Source organism: Sander lucioperca, chromosome 17 (assembly GCF_008315115.2).
Source record: "Sander lucioperca isolate FBNREF2018 chromosome 17, SLUC_FBN_1.2, whole genome shotgun sequence".
Classification (NCBI taxonomy): domain Eukaryota; kingdom Metazoa; phylum Chordata; class Actinopteri; order Perciformes; family Percidae; genus Sander; species Sander lucioperca.
The window spans coordinates 22,925,664-22,943,312 of NC_050189.1; the positions used below are offsets into that span (position 1 = coordinate 22,925,664).

At 39.2% G+C, this 17,649-nt stretch overlaps 1 protein-coding gene across 7 annotated transcripts in view; it reads right to left on the reverse strand.

Moving 5' to 3' along the window:
* The window catches only part of LOC116039899 (phospholipid-transporting ATPase ABCA1-like), a 204,571-nt gene that overhangs the window by 143,834 nt on the left and 43,088 nt on the right, over window positions 1–17,649 (reverse strand). For 5 of the 7 annotated variants that reach the window (XM_035994053.1, XM_035994050.1, XM_035994048.1 and 2 more), the window contains exons 1-2: window positions 9,761–9,936; window positions 2,937–3,066 (exon numbers count right to left, since the gene is read on the reverse strand). In XM_035994053.1, coding sequence (XP_035849946.1) covers window positions 2,937–3,002 — 66 coding nt within the window. In that variant the 5' untranslated portion in view covers window positions 3,003–3,066; window positions 9,761–9,936. Of the gene's footprint in view, window positions 1–2,936; window positions 3,067–9,760; window positions 9,937–17,649 lie in introns of those variants that run through there. The other 2 variants (XM_031285034.2, XM_031285035.2) reach the window with 1 other exon arrangement.

Sequence of the window (17,649 nt, forward strand, 5' to 3'; positions counted from 1 at the left end):
CTTCTGCCATCTAGGTTTTTACGCATCCCTAGACACACCACTGCTCAACAACCCCGCCCACCCAGCCATGCACTCACCCACTGAGCCCTCTCTGCTCACCTCAGCTGACCTGGTCTGCCTGCACACTCAGTCCTCTCAACATCTCTGCTAGAGTGACCTGCTTAGAGAAATCAGCTGAAAAGCTCCAGTCAACCAATCCCCTGCTCCTGCTATGGTAACCTGTTCAGACATTGTATCTGATGACACACATTTGCACAAATAATAAGAGAAGACATCTATACTGAGGTTGGTGTCTTCATAATTAAACTGGAGGGCAGGCAAAGGTGTCGAAAATACAATAATAAATATTGCCTGTAATGCCCGGCACCATGGTAACCTTATAGAGTATATTAAAGTATGGTTTCTGCAGTAGAATAGGTATGGGGGGGGGCTGAACACATTTTATTTAGTTCAGTTAGGTATAGGAATATAGTGAATCCGTTTATAATGTTATCAATGAATTACAGATGAGAAAACTGCAGAATATCACATATTCACAAGATAGAATTTTCAAATTCAGTCTTTTAATTCCCACCAGTCTGCGTTTCAGAGAGGATGTAGTTCTGCTGAGAGGGTGAATTATCATAATGTATTCCAAAGAAAAGGCATGGAGAGGGAACACAGAGATCATGGGGACTTTCTCAATGTCTGGCTCCCCAGGCATTTGCCATCGGACACCAGCGTCTTTGTGAAAAGATAATCTCCCCCTATGAAATTATGTGAAATACTGGACCATAAAATCAGTTTCATGCCCGTTATAAAATCTTAAAATGCTTGGTGAGGCATTCATATAATTGGTCATTAACCTCCACAAGCCCTCCAGAAGCACCATTGTCCTTGCTAACTCCCACTGGTTTTGTCTAATACCAATATTTCACGTTGACATTGGCCAAATATCCTACATTCCACGCACAAAACCACCACTGTCGCCTTACATATTATAGGAGAAAAGTAGGCGCATATTTCTCCCTGGTAGAAAAGGATACCACCCTGTTCTTTCTGCTCGTTGATAAAATTAACAAGGGGAATGTTTCCCAGATACAAAGTTATAAAATTGCAAATGACTTTGCCTTGAGTTATTCCAAGAAAGTATGAACTTTGATGAAAGCAGATTTTTTTGTGAAGATGTCTTTTGTTCTACTCTGGCAACAGGCACACCGCTGTGCTCGAACCCCTGACAAAACAAGTGGGTGGATGTGACTCCTATCATCAGTGCAAGGGTATAAATCAAAGAACACACTGCAGCTCTTTGTAACAGCTATATCTGCTTCAAAATGACTCATAAGGCTAACTAGATTCCATGGCAACTTGTTCTCTGACCCTTGAAATGCAGTTGCGACACATTGTAACAGTTATCTTCCTGCAGCATGTGACCTCTTGGCCAGTGTGGGAGACATCTGAGGCAATAAAATCCACCATATATCACTGGCTGATCATGTGTAGGCTAGTGTCTGTTACAAGAATGAGAAAGTAACGACTTGGGTTAAGGGAACGGGCCAGGGCAAAGGGACAATGCCTCAACAGCAAGGTTAATTATATCATGAGCTTTGCACAGGCTTGCATTCGGATAAAGGCAATGCCAATATTTATGTTCAAAAATCTAGATTTAAATTGACATAGTTTGGAGATTTACCTGTAAATCTTTGATATTCAGCCAGCATTTGTATTTAGTTAGGCTAAACAATTTTGTCTATCTCCTTGTTTAGTGTACACAAATCAAAAGAGTTTCACATAATCCAGAGATGAGACCATAGTAGAAACTAGAAAAGGCTATCTGAAGACGATATAAATGCGCTTGCTTTTATAGGGCGGGGACGGTTCGGGGGTAATGCCATTCACTTTACCGGCAGTATTGACACTAGATAAAGCCACCGTGTCTTGAGAAGCTCTAGCTTGTTGTTTTATTGTTCACTTTTAACTCACTTTACATCAACTTTGCTATCTCTTTTTCCTCTCTCTTTTCCTCACAGCGGCACTCATACGTTACTCTCCGTTACTGCTCACTCTCCTTGCGCGACCACACGGGCACTGACGTCACTCACTTAAGTCACCCTGCCAGTCTCGCTCTAACTTATGCTACTCTCGTAAGAGGGTTGCGGTATACCATGGGAATTTCTTGCTTTTCAACCGCGGTAAGAAAAAATCCATACCGTCCCAGCCCTACTTGCTTACGCTGAAAATCACAGGTGCAAACACTGCAAATACTTTAAGAAAATATCTTGAACTGTTAATCGTTTGCTCTAAAGCAGTTGAACGGTGAACAATGAAAGCAGGTACAATTGTAGCTGAAGTGGAGTGGCAGAGATACTATAAGCACACTGTAAAAAGTTAAAGTGTGTGTTGGTATGCAAGGAGTGACAGCAGATGGAATCTCAGTTGGAGTTTTTTTAATTTTGCAGTTTTGCAAATATTAATAACCTTTAATTGCTGGTAACATTTTTGTAAACTGCAATGACACTATACCTTTGGAACGCATTGCAACAGTGAGTTTATAAGAAGAGCCTAAAAGAGTGTTTGCCCTTCAAACAAAGCATTTAACATTTGTCACTCTCCATCCCGTTCTATTAGGCCAAAAACTGGCTTTGTTAGAACTAAAACACAGGCAATGTGACATAATGTGCACAAGAGATAGATCTCCAAAATTAAAGGTGACACTTTGAATTGGTCGTCATTAAGGTAAGATTGTTCTTGTTCTCTAGTGGGAGAGTTGAAGGCGGCTTACTTCTATAGGAGAATTTTCACAGTAAATCCCTCCTATTACCTTCCCCTCTCCTGAATAACTTAGTTGCCCTTGATAACACAAGCCTGGGACCAAATCCCCACTTTCCCTCCATTGCTGACCAACTTTAGCAGGTATATGTTGATTTGTAAAGGGGGGTTGGGGAGCAGAAGTGTACCTTTTGTCTCTTCCGGAGAATGAAGTTCTTCCACAGGAGCAGAGTGAACTGCGTCAGGAGACCCATTACGGCTTATCCTGGCAATATCCTGCCAAAGCGTCGCTATGGCAACTGGCCCACTTAATAAACCCTGGAGGGAATAAAAGGCAGAGTTTGGTTTTAATACAGAGGAGCAATGCATCTTGGGGGTGTGCCACTAATCATTCACTTCCCTAGGCCTTGGGGCTTATGGTGCAGCACCTGTTCGAAGAATTATCACCTACACTCAGCAAATCTCAGGACGGGGCAATGTCTCACGTGGAGGTTGTGCAATTTGCATCTACAGTATAAGAATCTTTATTAAAGACCATGTGGTTGTTTTTAGTAATGTACTGCCTATAAAACTATTAGGTCAAAACCAAAATCTCTTTTCCTCCCAAAGGGGGATGAGGCTATATAAACTGTGTCTCATTACACACCACTGTGCTACAAATTCTGTCAATTAGTCTTTTTTTGGTGACCAGAGCAAAATAAGACAAAAACGTCATGGACAACTGCCTCACTTTTCATATGAACAAAAGACTGCTGTTAAATATTTTACTGCAGGTTTTACAAGCCACTGAACACTGATTACACAGATAATAAACAAATAGATCTGCCGTGGCATTTTTAAACTGCTACATCAAGATCAAGTATGACCTTTATTTAAACCTCCACAACTGACAGTCTCTGCTTCGACTACAGTTCATTCAATGGCCCGCCGGGAGGTCCCTTTTATTACTACAACAATGTTAGTTGCTTTTAAGCCCAATTATCCAATTAAGAGTTATACCAATTTACAGTTGCCATTTAAAATGCGTGCCAGTAAAAATATCTGTAAATAATGGTTTTATCCATGGTTAGGACCATCCATACATGCATGTGATGTATTCTCTGTTAAGTCCATGTATTTAACTCAAAGCCAAATAATCTACTGTATATAACGTAATGTAAGTGCATTTAAAAAAAAAAAAGTGGTAGTAATTGATAAAATGTTAAATTTTGTTAAATTAGTACAGATAGTTGGGGGTAGTTGGGTCTACTCCATTGTAACACAAACAGTTTGACATCACTGAATATAATACACTATATGCAAATATAAATTTGTAATATATCAAACGATACATTTGAATATAAGGGAGGACTTGACGGATTTTTTTTAAGCATATATATGGAAAAATTAATATATGGTACGGTAACACATAACATACAGTAGTTCAGGATATATCAATTGCTACCACTTGCAAACAAATACTTCATTTGCTATATTATATCATTAACTTAAAATATGTTATTTAATGTATGTTAATACTGTCTTGTATGAATCTTGATATTGAGATAGATAGATAGATAGATAGATAGATAGATATATGTCATTGCTTGTTGTGGAGTGAAAGTTACATGTGAGAGCATGTGTAGGAGTACAAGTTTGAGTATAAACAATTATAAATGCAAGGAGGGCTTTTCATTCTTAAAAACATTCAAAGAATAGTTATTAATTGTTATTATTTAATGACCTAGGTGTGTTAGCTAACTGTGTTTCATGTTGCAGAGCACTTCAGCTGATGCTCTGTGGAGACTTTTAAGATTAGAGGATGTGTACTAGGGGGGTCAGATAGGGATGGGCTTTTTAGCCCAAGGGTAGTCCTGACAAATGTGCTACCTTTTAACGCTCCATTTCCTCTTTGTGTACAAGTTCCATCTTCCCTCTGTGTGTTTACATTATTTACTGCTACTTCATGGATGTTTTATTTACTGTCATGGGAAAGTTGAGGCTACCTCACCTACAAATGGCAAAATAAGCGCTCTAATGGACGCTCAAGGCAATTCAATACTGCTGAAGCATAGACTTTGCTGAATACATTTTTTTTATTGGCAATGCTAATTTGTACTGTTCATCAAATATGTTGTTAAGATATCAAATTCCACGTTTTGATATTTATCAGAGATGGCTGTAGGTTGAATGTACTGTCAATACACCACCTCCACAGTAGTTTTTCTTGTAGTGTACTATACACTAGTAAATGCATGAACACTCAACTCCATCAAATGCTTGTATAATTGAGTATGTGCTGCATTGCTTTGCACAGCTTTCAAGCCTTGTCTTTTGAAACATGTAATGCATAAGAAACGGACTGCTTGGTACCACCTCCACTCTGAAATCACGTCAAGCATGAAGGGTAAACAACATCTCTAAGGATATACTCACCCCATACGTCAAAAATGTGTGTGCATGAGTTGTGTTGGTATCTGAGAAAAGAGATGTGTCTGTGTGTGAGATGTGTGTGTGAGATGTGTGTGTGTGTGTGTGAACACTTTTTCAATTCCACATCTAAAGAACAGATAACAAGTAACAAGAGAGGGTATGATTGGAATTTGAATTGCAGCCGCAGTATTACAACATAACAATGAATACAATACTCCAGAGAACAAAAACCATACACTGTGAAGAGTGCTTTCCAGATCATCATTTTAATCTACGACTAGGAGCACAAAGAATAATTGAAGTAGGTTCATTTCGCCACTTCTTGGACTTGTTTTTCACAAGAGTGTGGCCATCAGGCGCTGGCATCAGCTTTTCACACTATCATTAGTTCCAAAGAAAGCCCCAAAATAGGAGCAAGGAAGGGAGAAAGGGAGAGAATGTAGTGATACAAAAAAAGGAAAGCAAAGTATTGTGGAGGATATAAGTGCTGATGCATGCCTGGCGTTTGGGGACCAGGAGCAGCAAAGTGCATTATTTCAGCCCCTAGGATGATCGAAAGACTACACAGATATTTGTCATATACAGCATGAGAGCAGAGGACGGCAGTGTGTGTCTGAGACATCAGTTACAAGGGGGTCGCTATAGCCTTCTGAAGTGTATAACGGTCCCTGTGCTCCTTCATTTAATGTCTTTTTTCTCCATCTATTCTCTACCACACACTGCTGTACAACCACACAACACCAGGAAGTCATACTGTACTCTGTGAGAAAGTAGGGTCAAGGAGATACTTATGGTATTTGTTTCAATTACAGGTAAAACATTATGATGAAGTTATTGTTTTACAAATGAGCACTTGTTTTTTTTTTTGAGGTTTTTTACACTGGCGTGATCATGCTGGTGATTTAATGGCTTGAATTATAGAGTATAACAGCATGCAAACAAGCCTTAGAACTGATACCTTTAGTTGGTTTAAATTAGAAAATTGCAAAAAAAAAAACCAAAGAGAAAAACAATGTCTACAACATCGTTCAATGATAAAAATGGATTTAAAAAAACTGCTTTCTGTAGCTATCCAAACGTATGAAAACTATTGCACAGCAGCTCACTATAGCCTACTGTCAGTTCACTTTTAATATCAACATAAATTATATAAATATAGTAAACAGAGTATAAAAAATGGCAAATACAAAGATATAATGAAAATATTTTTGATTGATATAGGAAGGCTATATGAATAAATTCAAGGCGGTTACAATCGATTCTAAAAGTGACCCAGTTTCATGGCTAAATCAAATATCTAAACGTCTATAGAAACGTTTAAATCCACTTCTCTCTCCATCGATTCTTAAAAAGAACGTGGCTGGGGCGACCTCTAGCTCACCCAGTAGAGTGTGCGCCCCACGTAGGCTGAGGCCTTGGCAGTGGCCCGGGTTCGAATCCGACCCGTGGCCCTTTGCTGCATGTCGTCGCTCCTCTCTCTCCCCTTTCCTGTCTTCAAGCTATCCTGTAGATTAAAGGCCATAAAAAGCCCAAAGAAATATCTTAAAAAAAAAAGATGTGGCTAAGTACACAGTTTATTGCATTGAGAGTATGAGAATCACAGACCCAATGGCCCTGGATACTCAAGCTGCACATTTCTCCAGTATTGATGTCTCCAGTTCAAGAATGGTGATGTAACTCTACCTGTTTGGCACAATACAATGTCATATCATGACATTTGTATTGGAGATGGGCCAGTTGCAATGATGGTGACACATGGTGTCCCATTGCTCTGTTGACCAGTGGGAAATCTCATAAATGTGAATGTGAGTCCTCAACAAAAACATTGTGCTGAATATTGTAAAGGAATGTTTTATTTTTTATTTTATATGTTAATAAACCATATTCTAAAGTGTGATTAAACCTCTGGTTTCTTCCGTCTTCAGTCAGGATGCACTTCGAACGGGCAGTATCAACAAAAAATATATATTGTGATAAATACTGATCGAAATGGAAAAATATATCGTGATCACATTTTTGCCATATCACCCAGCCCTAATCTGCACTATCAACAGCCAGTGATGCAATAATCTCCTTTGCAGCTCTACATGACTTTAGGTGCGATACTAAACCTTACTTATATTGTCTATCAGCACCTTGTTCTCTCTGGGGCTCCTCTCTTCCCTGGCCCTGTGCCAGCTCTGCCAAGATGACAGGGAAGAGTTTACTGACCCACAGATGACTCTTGGTCTCCTTTTAGACCCTGACACTGAATTCTTAGCAATATAGTGTGAAGTCCTTCTGGAATACAGTACTTTATTTTGGGGGAAGTTCATCTCATATCTCAGCCTTGTCCCCACTATCCACAGGCTTACACAGCAGCAATGCAAGCTTTTAAAATGGCAGAATGGCCAGTCTGCTTACACAATATTAAATATGATGAACTATTATTATGAATTAATGATCTGACATCAGACGTAACTAAAAAGCCCCTCCAGACCTTTGCTTTTATGCTGAACTTCCTCATGGGAGAGCATATTGAGAGCTTATAATAATTAGAGATTGTGGCGTAGTATTTCTCTCAATTGTGCCCAACTTAAATATTTATATTAAGATATATTGCACATTTTAAACTCATCAGTGTCCACATCAATAAATAAACAAACGCACATTAAAAGCAGTATGTGTTGTGCATAGTGAAAAAAAATATATATTTCACACCTATTTATTTACTTGCTACACTGAGACATAGACCTAAGCATTGACAACAACACTGTCGGTGCATTCACATGATGCAAGCCTTCGGTGATCGCGCACCACCCCCACCCCTTCTCTGTGCAGTTGCTACTAGCTCAAGGAGGAAACGGAGGTTTAAAAAACACGATGGATTCTTCAGAAGAGGTAATTATCTTGTAATTGTTATGTCCTCTTCGTCTCCAAAGCTGAACGTTGCTGTTGTCCTTTCTCAGTGGTGACGTATAACGCATCACTCAAGCTTCTGCGCGTGAAAGTCACCAGACGGCACCATTTTGTAAACATAGCCATACTGAGAAATATATGAGAGTTTTGTGGAGCCGATAGGCTTAATTAGCTTTGTATCAACTCATTTGGCAATGGCTTGAATGTAACGGACGTTCATTAATATAAAATTGTTGCGCACTATAGCTTTAAGAGAACAATGTGGGGAATATGCTGCTGCACACTGGTGTTACAATCCCTGACACTTGGTGTTAGTTTTAAGAATAACAAATTAATTATTCAATGAAGGATCTTTATCCATGTTTTTTTCAGAGCATGAGTGAAAAGTGAGTGTGCTGTTTTCCTTCAAAACTGTTTAATTTCTTCCTTATTAAATATATCACAGCTACTAGCACTAAATGCATGCTCTTGGGGGAATTACTAGAATTGTTGGGACTTTATAAATTATAGAGTGTGGTCTAGACCTACTCTATCTGTTAAGTGTCTCGAGATAACTCTTGTTATGATTTGATACTATAAATAAAATTGAATTGAACTTTAATGAGTAGACTAATCAGGTTGGTTGATAGCAGCTGGTTTGATATTCACTTCCTAAACACTTTCTTTTAACAGCCCTTTAAAAAAAAATGTATTGTTTTGTTTACCTTGAGTGAAAGACATACTGTAAGTACATAAAGTATGTGTATGCCACATACTGTATTGAAGCACAAACCAAAAAAACATAACTGTGGTTAAATTCAGGGAGTGGCAACCAGTATCTAGAATTAGCATTGCTAAAACGTAGCTTGTTACAATAGAAATAAGTGTTTGTACTTCTGTCACTAATTCAACCTTTTTGCACCAAATCCCTTTAATCACTGAGACTTTAAGCTGTGATATTGGAGTCTGCCAAAATGATATTGCTGATATTAAGTCAGTCATTACAGGTAATTAGTTTTAAGAGAAGTAATATACCTAAGCTCTGGTAACTGTGCTTCATGTGGCAACCTGTCAATCACTTTAAGCAGCCAATTACTCATTCATTAGAAACAAATGAAAATGATGAATAAAAAAAATTATAGGATACATGTTAGCACTTAATGAATCATTAAGACATGTCATTCAAGAAGAAATTATCTTGCACACACAGTATACGTTACAAAGGTGGTACTACCTCTTTACAACTTTTTACATCAGTCTAGGCTCAGGGTAAATCATTAGCATAAGGGCTAAAGTTCACCAGCCTTCCTCTTGTGACTCAGCAAACAAGCTGGTAGAATATGAGCATGTACAAAATTCATGATATGTAGTCAACTATAACAAAACGCTAACAATTGGGAACTTAGTGTTCTCCTGTTATTGAAATCATTTAATTCCGTCTTACCTTCTTTATTTCTATTTTAAAAGCAGACGGCCTGGAGGCCAGTTTAACTTCAAATAAGATAAGCAGTTCTCACGGCACTATATTTGATCCACTACTGACAAGACAGACGGAGGAAAACAGAGACAAGTGCATAGAGACCCAGGCCTGAGCCTGAGCTAGCCTCAGGAGTAGAGAGCAAGCTCCGATAACAACAACAACAGAAGCGAGGCAGCATCACAGGAGGTTTCAATACAAAACATGTGTCCTGTTAGAGAAAACAAACTGTCAAAAACAACCTACCTCCAAGCAGTTTGGTTCTCACCCATCAGCACATCTTAGGGACTAAAAATGAATTTGACCAGTTTTAACTGCCGGCTCTCATGAGTTACGCAAAAAGCCACACTTTTATCATCTCTTTTCCTCTCTCTCTCTCTCTCCTTCACACACACATACACACCCTGCCTACCTCTCATGTCGCTACCCTCTTTTACCCTAGAGTCATAAAGTATGCAAATGACCTCTGCTGAGTCGTCGCCATAGTAATACCACAGCCAAGAAGCACACAGGTGGTGTGCATTGCACAGCATGTTCCCTTAAGCTTAGCCCTGTAGCAGAGCACATATGTCTGCTTCTTGTAGTCTTGTCTGAGTCACCTGATGAGACGAGGAGGGTGAACAGGAGCATTGCTCTACATTTCGCTGGCCTTGTTTTTGCATTCATGGTAAGTTTAAGTTTGTCTCCCAGGGTCTCTTACATTAAACTTCTAGTTCACTAGTCACCTGTTGACTTAGTACAACTTATTCATGAGCTAATTAGTCCTTTTTCTTTTATATAAGTGAAGCGTCAGTTGAAGAGGTTCAAAGACCTGATGGGATCATGGGAAGTGTATTTATTTACTATGAGACAGATCCGAGCTGAAGATGTTGATGGTGTTGTTGATGATGATAAACTGAATGTGTCACATGTGGGGGAGCAGCTAAGTGCAGTGACTGTTGGGTTTTATAGCAACTATATAATTTGGTAACAAGGGGGCTAAGAGTTTATTATGTTAGGTGATAAAGAATAATACCAAAGCTGCACAGTGAGGACATAATTATGCAGATGAGTGTTTAGACAGGGAAAAAACAGGGATGCCTCACACTGGATATTTCTGAGTTCATTAGTATGTTATTCATTAGTAAAAACAACTTCTTTTTTCTCTTTCAGACCAAAGCTAAAAAGGGCCATAAAGTTCTGCAATTCATTATTCCCTTTAAAAAATACATCTTATTAGCATTCCATGTGAAGATACGTTTTGAAATACCAATTCAAAATTACTGAACAAGATTTGAAAATACCAGCCAGATCTTGAAATAACAGTACAGTGTGCCAATCAATAACTCTAAAAGTATGTCACTTTGTTTCATGATTGTGATAAAACTCTCTCCATGCTCTTACAAACTTCAAGAGAAAACTTTTTTCCCTCACAATCAGTGAAGGGTTACTGTGACTTGTTCATGAGGTGTAGGTCCATACTCTCAATTAGTTACACACCCTCACACTCATCGAACCTAGGTGAAACCTCAACTGCCCAAAAGTAATTGCTTCGACTAATGAAGTGCTGCCGCTCGACGGTGCTAGCGCGGTGGAGTACACCTGCTGTTCCCAGGTCAGTAAACCCTGTATTAGTCTAGCCATACTAATGAAAAACAAGGTGCACATTTGCAACAGCACTACCTTGTAATTTGTTTCTTGCATACCTTAAGGAACAAATGAAAATGGGAACACAACCTGAACCTGTCAAGAAGAAAGGAGCGCAGACTGAGGAGCTGGATGAGCATACAGTAAAGCAAATTAGTGAAAAAGCTATGAAAGCAAACATTCAGCGTAGAAACTAATGAATTGAATGGTTTCCATCTCTGACTAGCTCAACATCAGTACATCATTTACTGTCTTTGGGACGTCTGCGTAGAATAATGGGCACAAGATTTTATTATTCTGAAGAGGAAACATGATATACATGATACTGGATCAAGCGTTCCTGCAGACGTGATGCATAGTAAAATGATCCGGGGCATTTGGATCAATCTCTTTATCGACTCAAAAAATTATTAGATTAGTAAAATAAGGCAGGGAGAAAAGTTGTCTCAAACCAGCTTGTTCTCCATTATACTTTAATCACACTAAACACCATCTCGCCACTCAAATCATTATAGAGCACGGTTTGCTGTGAAAGAAAAATATTCCTAACCCCGCACGCTAGCCGAAGGAGTAACAAGCTTATTTGCAATCCTTGCTGGGGAAGACAAGAACTGAAAAGTTCACTGACTGACTTATGTATGAGCATCAAAGTTCAAGCTGGCACTATTACTGGGTTAGACCCTTGTGTGCTTGCATTTCAATCAATTTAAAAAAAGAAAGAAAAAAATAATTAATAATCACAGATGAATACCCAAGCAAGGATAGTCAATATCCCAGGCTGCTTACTGAGAGCAAGCCATATCCAGTACAACTGAGATCTCCCAGAGAGTCTGTGCTAGCTAGCTAGCTAGCCGGTTTCTTTCTGCCCTTACTTTCTACAATTTCTCTCTCCTTGTTGATGAGGTGAGAAGTATCACACAGGTGCTTGTTAACCATGTTCATCCAGACAGACTGGACAGCTGATGGACACAGGGCAGGGATAAACATTCAACAGCACTATAGGGGTCACAGGCATTTTGTCTGTTATGTCTTCCTCTGAGCAGGTGAAGAGTTGTCCTAGGGAAAGGAAAACCAGAAAAGTTGAGGAAAACAAATAACAGCCTTCCTCGACAGATGCTGATGCACTTTCCTGACTGCTGGCCATGGCAACAATTGTGTTTGTGTTTGTTTTGATTTCAGCCAGCACAGCCCTCACAGACTGTGCAGAGGCAGAACACTTTCTGTCTATTTTGACATCGCCAGTGTATGGACTGCAGTGAGAACATGGTGTGAGAAAAACAACACCTTGAAATTTGAACTCACAAGCCCATTCGTTTCAAGCAGAAGAAGTGTTCCATTACTTCTTCGCCAATTCTATAAGATTCCAAAGATAAATTTGGTCAATTTCTTTTGGATACAATATGAGCAAAAATAAAAGCATAATATTCAACATTCAAGGTTGATCAAGATGGGAATACTGGAATCGGTATCCCATACCGATACCGGTATTCCCATCTTATTTGCTTAGAACATTTTGTTATTTAGAACATTATACACTCCACACAAAATAAAAACGGCTCCATTTAGCGCTCTCAGGTACCAAAATGTAGCACCGTTTGACTTAACGTGAATCGGTCCTCGGTAGTACCGATGTAATACGGTCGCTGTCCAAAAAAGTACAGAGTTCGGTACCCAACCCTACTTGTCACTGCGCTAGTTGCTCCTGCCGGTTGGTCTGATCATCTACACAAATGGGGACAGGACCTGTGGCTAGCGTTAACTTGAGCAAATAATACGCTGTCTAGGCTACACCTGCTTGCTGACAACAGAAAATAATCAGCTGGTGAATCCATTTGTTTTGGAGGAAACACATGGTTGCCTACGGTCTTTGGTGTTTTTTGCCCCCAACGTCTCCTCCCAGGCAGCGTGGCAATGGTTATGTTTAGGGTTAAGGTTAGGGTTAGCTGCCTGGAAGGCGCCGTTGGAGGCAAAAAACACCATCGAGCATTGCCTACACCCTCCCTTCAACCATCAACAGTGGGTGTTAGCAGCGACACTGGCCCTACTAAATAGAAAAGGTAAAACATTTGATTTTTCTCCTCTTTGCATGTGGACAGCCCATGGAAAATGGGCTAATAATCCACCAGGCCACAGCCAGGTGTGACACCTGCTGCCCCACTGGCATAAAGACCCACAGAAACAACAGTGCCAACATGGCAATTGCCAGCATATTGATGGGGCCAAAGTCAGCAATTGTATCATCTGGAGTAGTTGGTGCTGCTCCATCAGCTTGGATAGCTGGACCACTCACTTGTTGGTGAAGATTTTCACCTGACTGAAAGGTTGTTAACAAGTCTTTTGGGATCCTGGGTGCAATTCTGACTAAATCAGAGTGTGTTATCAGTAGCTGTGTTGGATGATGTTGACACGTGTTACACAGATGGCCTTGACGCCTACATTGACTTGAGCAAGATGCAGTGCTGTATGTTTTAGCATATATTTTAAATTGATTAAGCACATTCCAGTCTCTTTTTATTGCCCAAAATTTAAACAAAGTCCTCAGTAACTCTACAATTTGATCCCTTTGTTGAAATATCAATGCAGTTTATGTTTTTCGAGGATAACGGATTTAAAAATCCCCAAGGACGCACTTCTAGCCATAGGGTAAAGGCCTTTACACACTGGAGATGTTTTGTTATCAATATATATTTTTCAAACTGTTGTTTTTGTCATGAGTACTTTCACACAGAACACGAATATTATGCGGCGATAAAGCACCGTAATTTTTTTTCCGGAACAAGGTTGATTTTTCTGAGCTGTCGCACCGCGAATAAAGACATCAACCACATTGTATTGTTTACCTATGAGGATCATACAGTAATACAACAACAGGAGGCTGTATGGACGGCAAACAGTATTACTACTTTCAACCTTGACGAAGGCCGCATTTACCAGAGACACCGTTCTTACCTTTTGCAATAAAAGCCATAGACATATGCTACACTGCGTAACTGCTTACCAGAGGAAATTAAATTCACTCAGAGTATTTCGATAAAAGGAAACTCGATTTAAAAAGCTTACAGTAGCGGGGAAACAAGACAGGACACCTCTTTTGGTCTTGAGGAGCTGCAGCATTTATTTGTGCTCAAAACGAAGACTCTAGCTACTGTATAGTCACTTGATATCTTTACCGCTAAATGTTAACTCTCCTCTGTTCCGATCACTCTCTCGTCTGCTCACACCGCATCTTCCGACACTCACTCTCTCGCTTCAGCAGCTTCCCTAGAAGGACCTCAAACTGTCCCACCGACGTGGTAGATGAGCTTGCGCGAATATTCAAACCTATTGAAAAACTGTCGCAAAATTGCATCGCTGTTGGTATGAAGTTTTGATGCCAAATATTCGCATGCAATTATTTCCCATTTTTCTGTTTATTCATCAAGCCACCAGTGTATCAAGGCCTTAATTCAATCAATTTCAAATAAGGAGTATTTGTGCTATTATCCTCTACAGTGTTCCAAACTTTAACTCGAAGAAACATTTCCCAAATGTAACACATCATGCTGTTAAAGTCTTCATTTTCAAAGCAGAGAAAAGACATTTGCAACAGAGATAAAAGCAGCACTAATGAGAAGTTCTGCTTTTTTATCTGTATCCCTCATGGAAATATGAACTATTCTTCACTGTGGAATTGCATGCATGTGTTATCTATAAATACCTAATTTTCAGTCTCAAAAGCTAAGTTTAAACAAACAAGTGAGTCTTGACCATCAGGTTTCATAGAGAACATTTGACAGGGAGCATCAAGCTCTATTTTCACAGATATGTAGACTGCATGTGGTTGTTAATCTCTATACCCATTCACCTGACTGTCAGTCTCCAGAATACTATTAAGATAAACACGCATACTGTATATTGATGCTATATGTTCTGATATCACACATTTCACACAATAACCAAAAATAAAACAAAGATAATATGATTCTGTGCAATAATACTAACACTGCAAACTGTTTAAAAGCCAATGTACTTTAATACACTTATCCCTGAACCTTGACCCTAACCTTGACGCTTGTCCATACAGTGTTTCACTGAGGTGTAACCATTAGATCTGCGTTTCTCTGTCCCAAGCTCTGTTTTCAAAATGATAATCATATAGATCTTCCCTTAATAAGCCTTGTATGTTCCCAGCAGGTGAGATCTCAAGCCTGTGAGACTGGCCCCACACAAAAATTCTTTCCATTTGTAGGCCCAGCTTGACCATTCCACAAGTCATTATCTGGGAGAGTCACACAGATAGCATCATGTAGACTGATAGATGGTCCTGGAAATCTTTTTACTGTGAATAGGTTTAAGACTCAATCTGTTGGAGAGCAAGCTGCAGTGGCATTTTTTTTTCCAAACATGCATTGCAAATAAATAAGTGAATATGTGAAACACATCTGCCAACTGGGGGAAACTTGAGCCCTACATTTGCCCCAGCACGATAGAGCATATAGTGACTCTGCACTGGCAAAGTGGATGTTTTGTTGGTTGTAAGCTGATTTTTTTCTTGCCTGCACCCATGTAGTACATTTACTTTTGGTTCAGAAAAAGTGGGAAAGGAAATGGATCAATTTGTAACACTTTTGCAATAAATACTTTAAAAAATAAAGAGTTTTTTGTTCCAATTTTAAAGATAGAGTGACATTCACATTTCAACACTGGGAGTGCTCAGCATCCCTTTGACTTCACTTTTGAAAAGACAAATGGGGTTTGTCTGCTGATCTTAGCTCATATGGATAAACGGAATCTAACGTAGAAACTAGGATAGATGTTTGCTTTAAAAGGTAATATATAAAAGTATATAAAAATCACATTTTCAAAAGCCTGGTTGCTGTATTCTGAACTAGCTGCAAGGGATTAACAGATCAGAACACAAAGATCTACAACACTCAATACGAGATATAAAATAAGGAAAAGTTGCTCATTCCCTGTCAAACAAAACTTAATTTGGAGATAACTCTTGATGACTCAGTCTTGAAAACATGATAAAAGAAAAATCCAACCTGAATGATAGATGATGTGCAAGTTCCTGGCAGCTAATTTGACATCCTGCAGTATGTTGATCATTTGATTGCTAGAGAATGCAATTAGTGGAGAAAAGAAGAAAAAAAACACAGTGTAGAAAGTTTTAAGACTTAAAAAATCCAGCTTTTACTTGTAAATAGACTCTTGGTTTGCAACTGCAAAAGCCTTGCTGGATTTTATAAGGGAAAAGCTAGGTATCATCAGTATGTTAACATTGAGGATCTTTAGTTGGCAAAGGTGAATATATTTTTGCCGGGAACGTATATCTTTAACAGATCAAACCACCAACTATTTCTGCAATCTGTTAAATCTATAACTCTAGTGTGTGGCCCAGGCAACTGTGGCTCTGCTGCATATGTCATAATCATTTTGACAGCATTGTCTAGCCTGTTGATATTTGATTCATCCGCCTCTAAAATCATTCCTTCTGCTCCACAGACCGGTGAACGGAAAATAGATCTTGGATTTACTCAAACCACTAAATATAATCTGTATGCTGTATATTGGTGGGAAGATGTGCCTTCATTGCAGTCATTATTATTGTTGAATAGTACATTTACAGTCAAATATCAGTTAAGTCAGTAATTATATTGTAGGCTATATGTTCCAAAGCATATAGTATACAACATAAAGTACCACCTAAATGCAGAGGGACACAACATAAACACCTTTTTATGTGTTCATGATATTCCAATATTGTGACGGTCTAAGAAAGGTATTCATTTAAATCTATGCAATGTTGAGCTGTTGTTCAAGGTTTCCAATCAGATCAAGGTAGAAGGGGTCTACATTCATCATCAACCTCCTATACACAACATGAGGCTTCAAGAGACACCCACAGTGGTGATTAAACACCTCCCTTACACAGTGGTCTATACATTATAGGCTTCACAGGGGTAGCATTTATTGCATGGCTGTTTACTGGGTTGCATTATTTTGTGCTGAATGTTCCACCCCCTGTATGTCTACCTCCAGTGACAGTACCAACAATGTGAAAGTGCTTGCAAATCATTTCTTTACAGGACAAAATAAAAATAACTGATTGCGTATTGATTACTGCCAACTGAAACAATTAGAGAAAGGCATCTGGACCCTGATCTCTCTGCGATGGGCTTGGAACTCATTGTGACTTGTGGAGATAACAGAACCTTTTTCAAGTGTTTTCAAAGGGCCATACTAATTTTGAATGGAGGATGAGGTCACTGGACGTTTTCTACTCCAGACCCTTATTAAAAGTATGAATGTTGTTCGGCATGCATTGAAGCATGCCTGAACAGAGGAAACCGTCAAAAGTTTTCCACATCACATCAGCAGACAAAGGCAGTCTTGGTCTGGAGAAGTAATTATTTGCACTGAATGGCCACATATCTGAAGGCTCGACAAAGAATGGCCTGAGTGATGCTTATAGCTGGGGTCTCAACGAGACCAACCAGCGTTTTGTTGCAATACACCTCACCTGG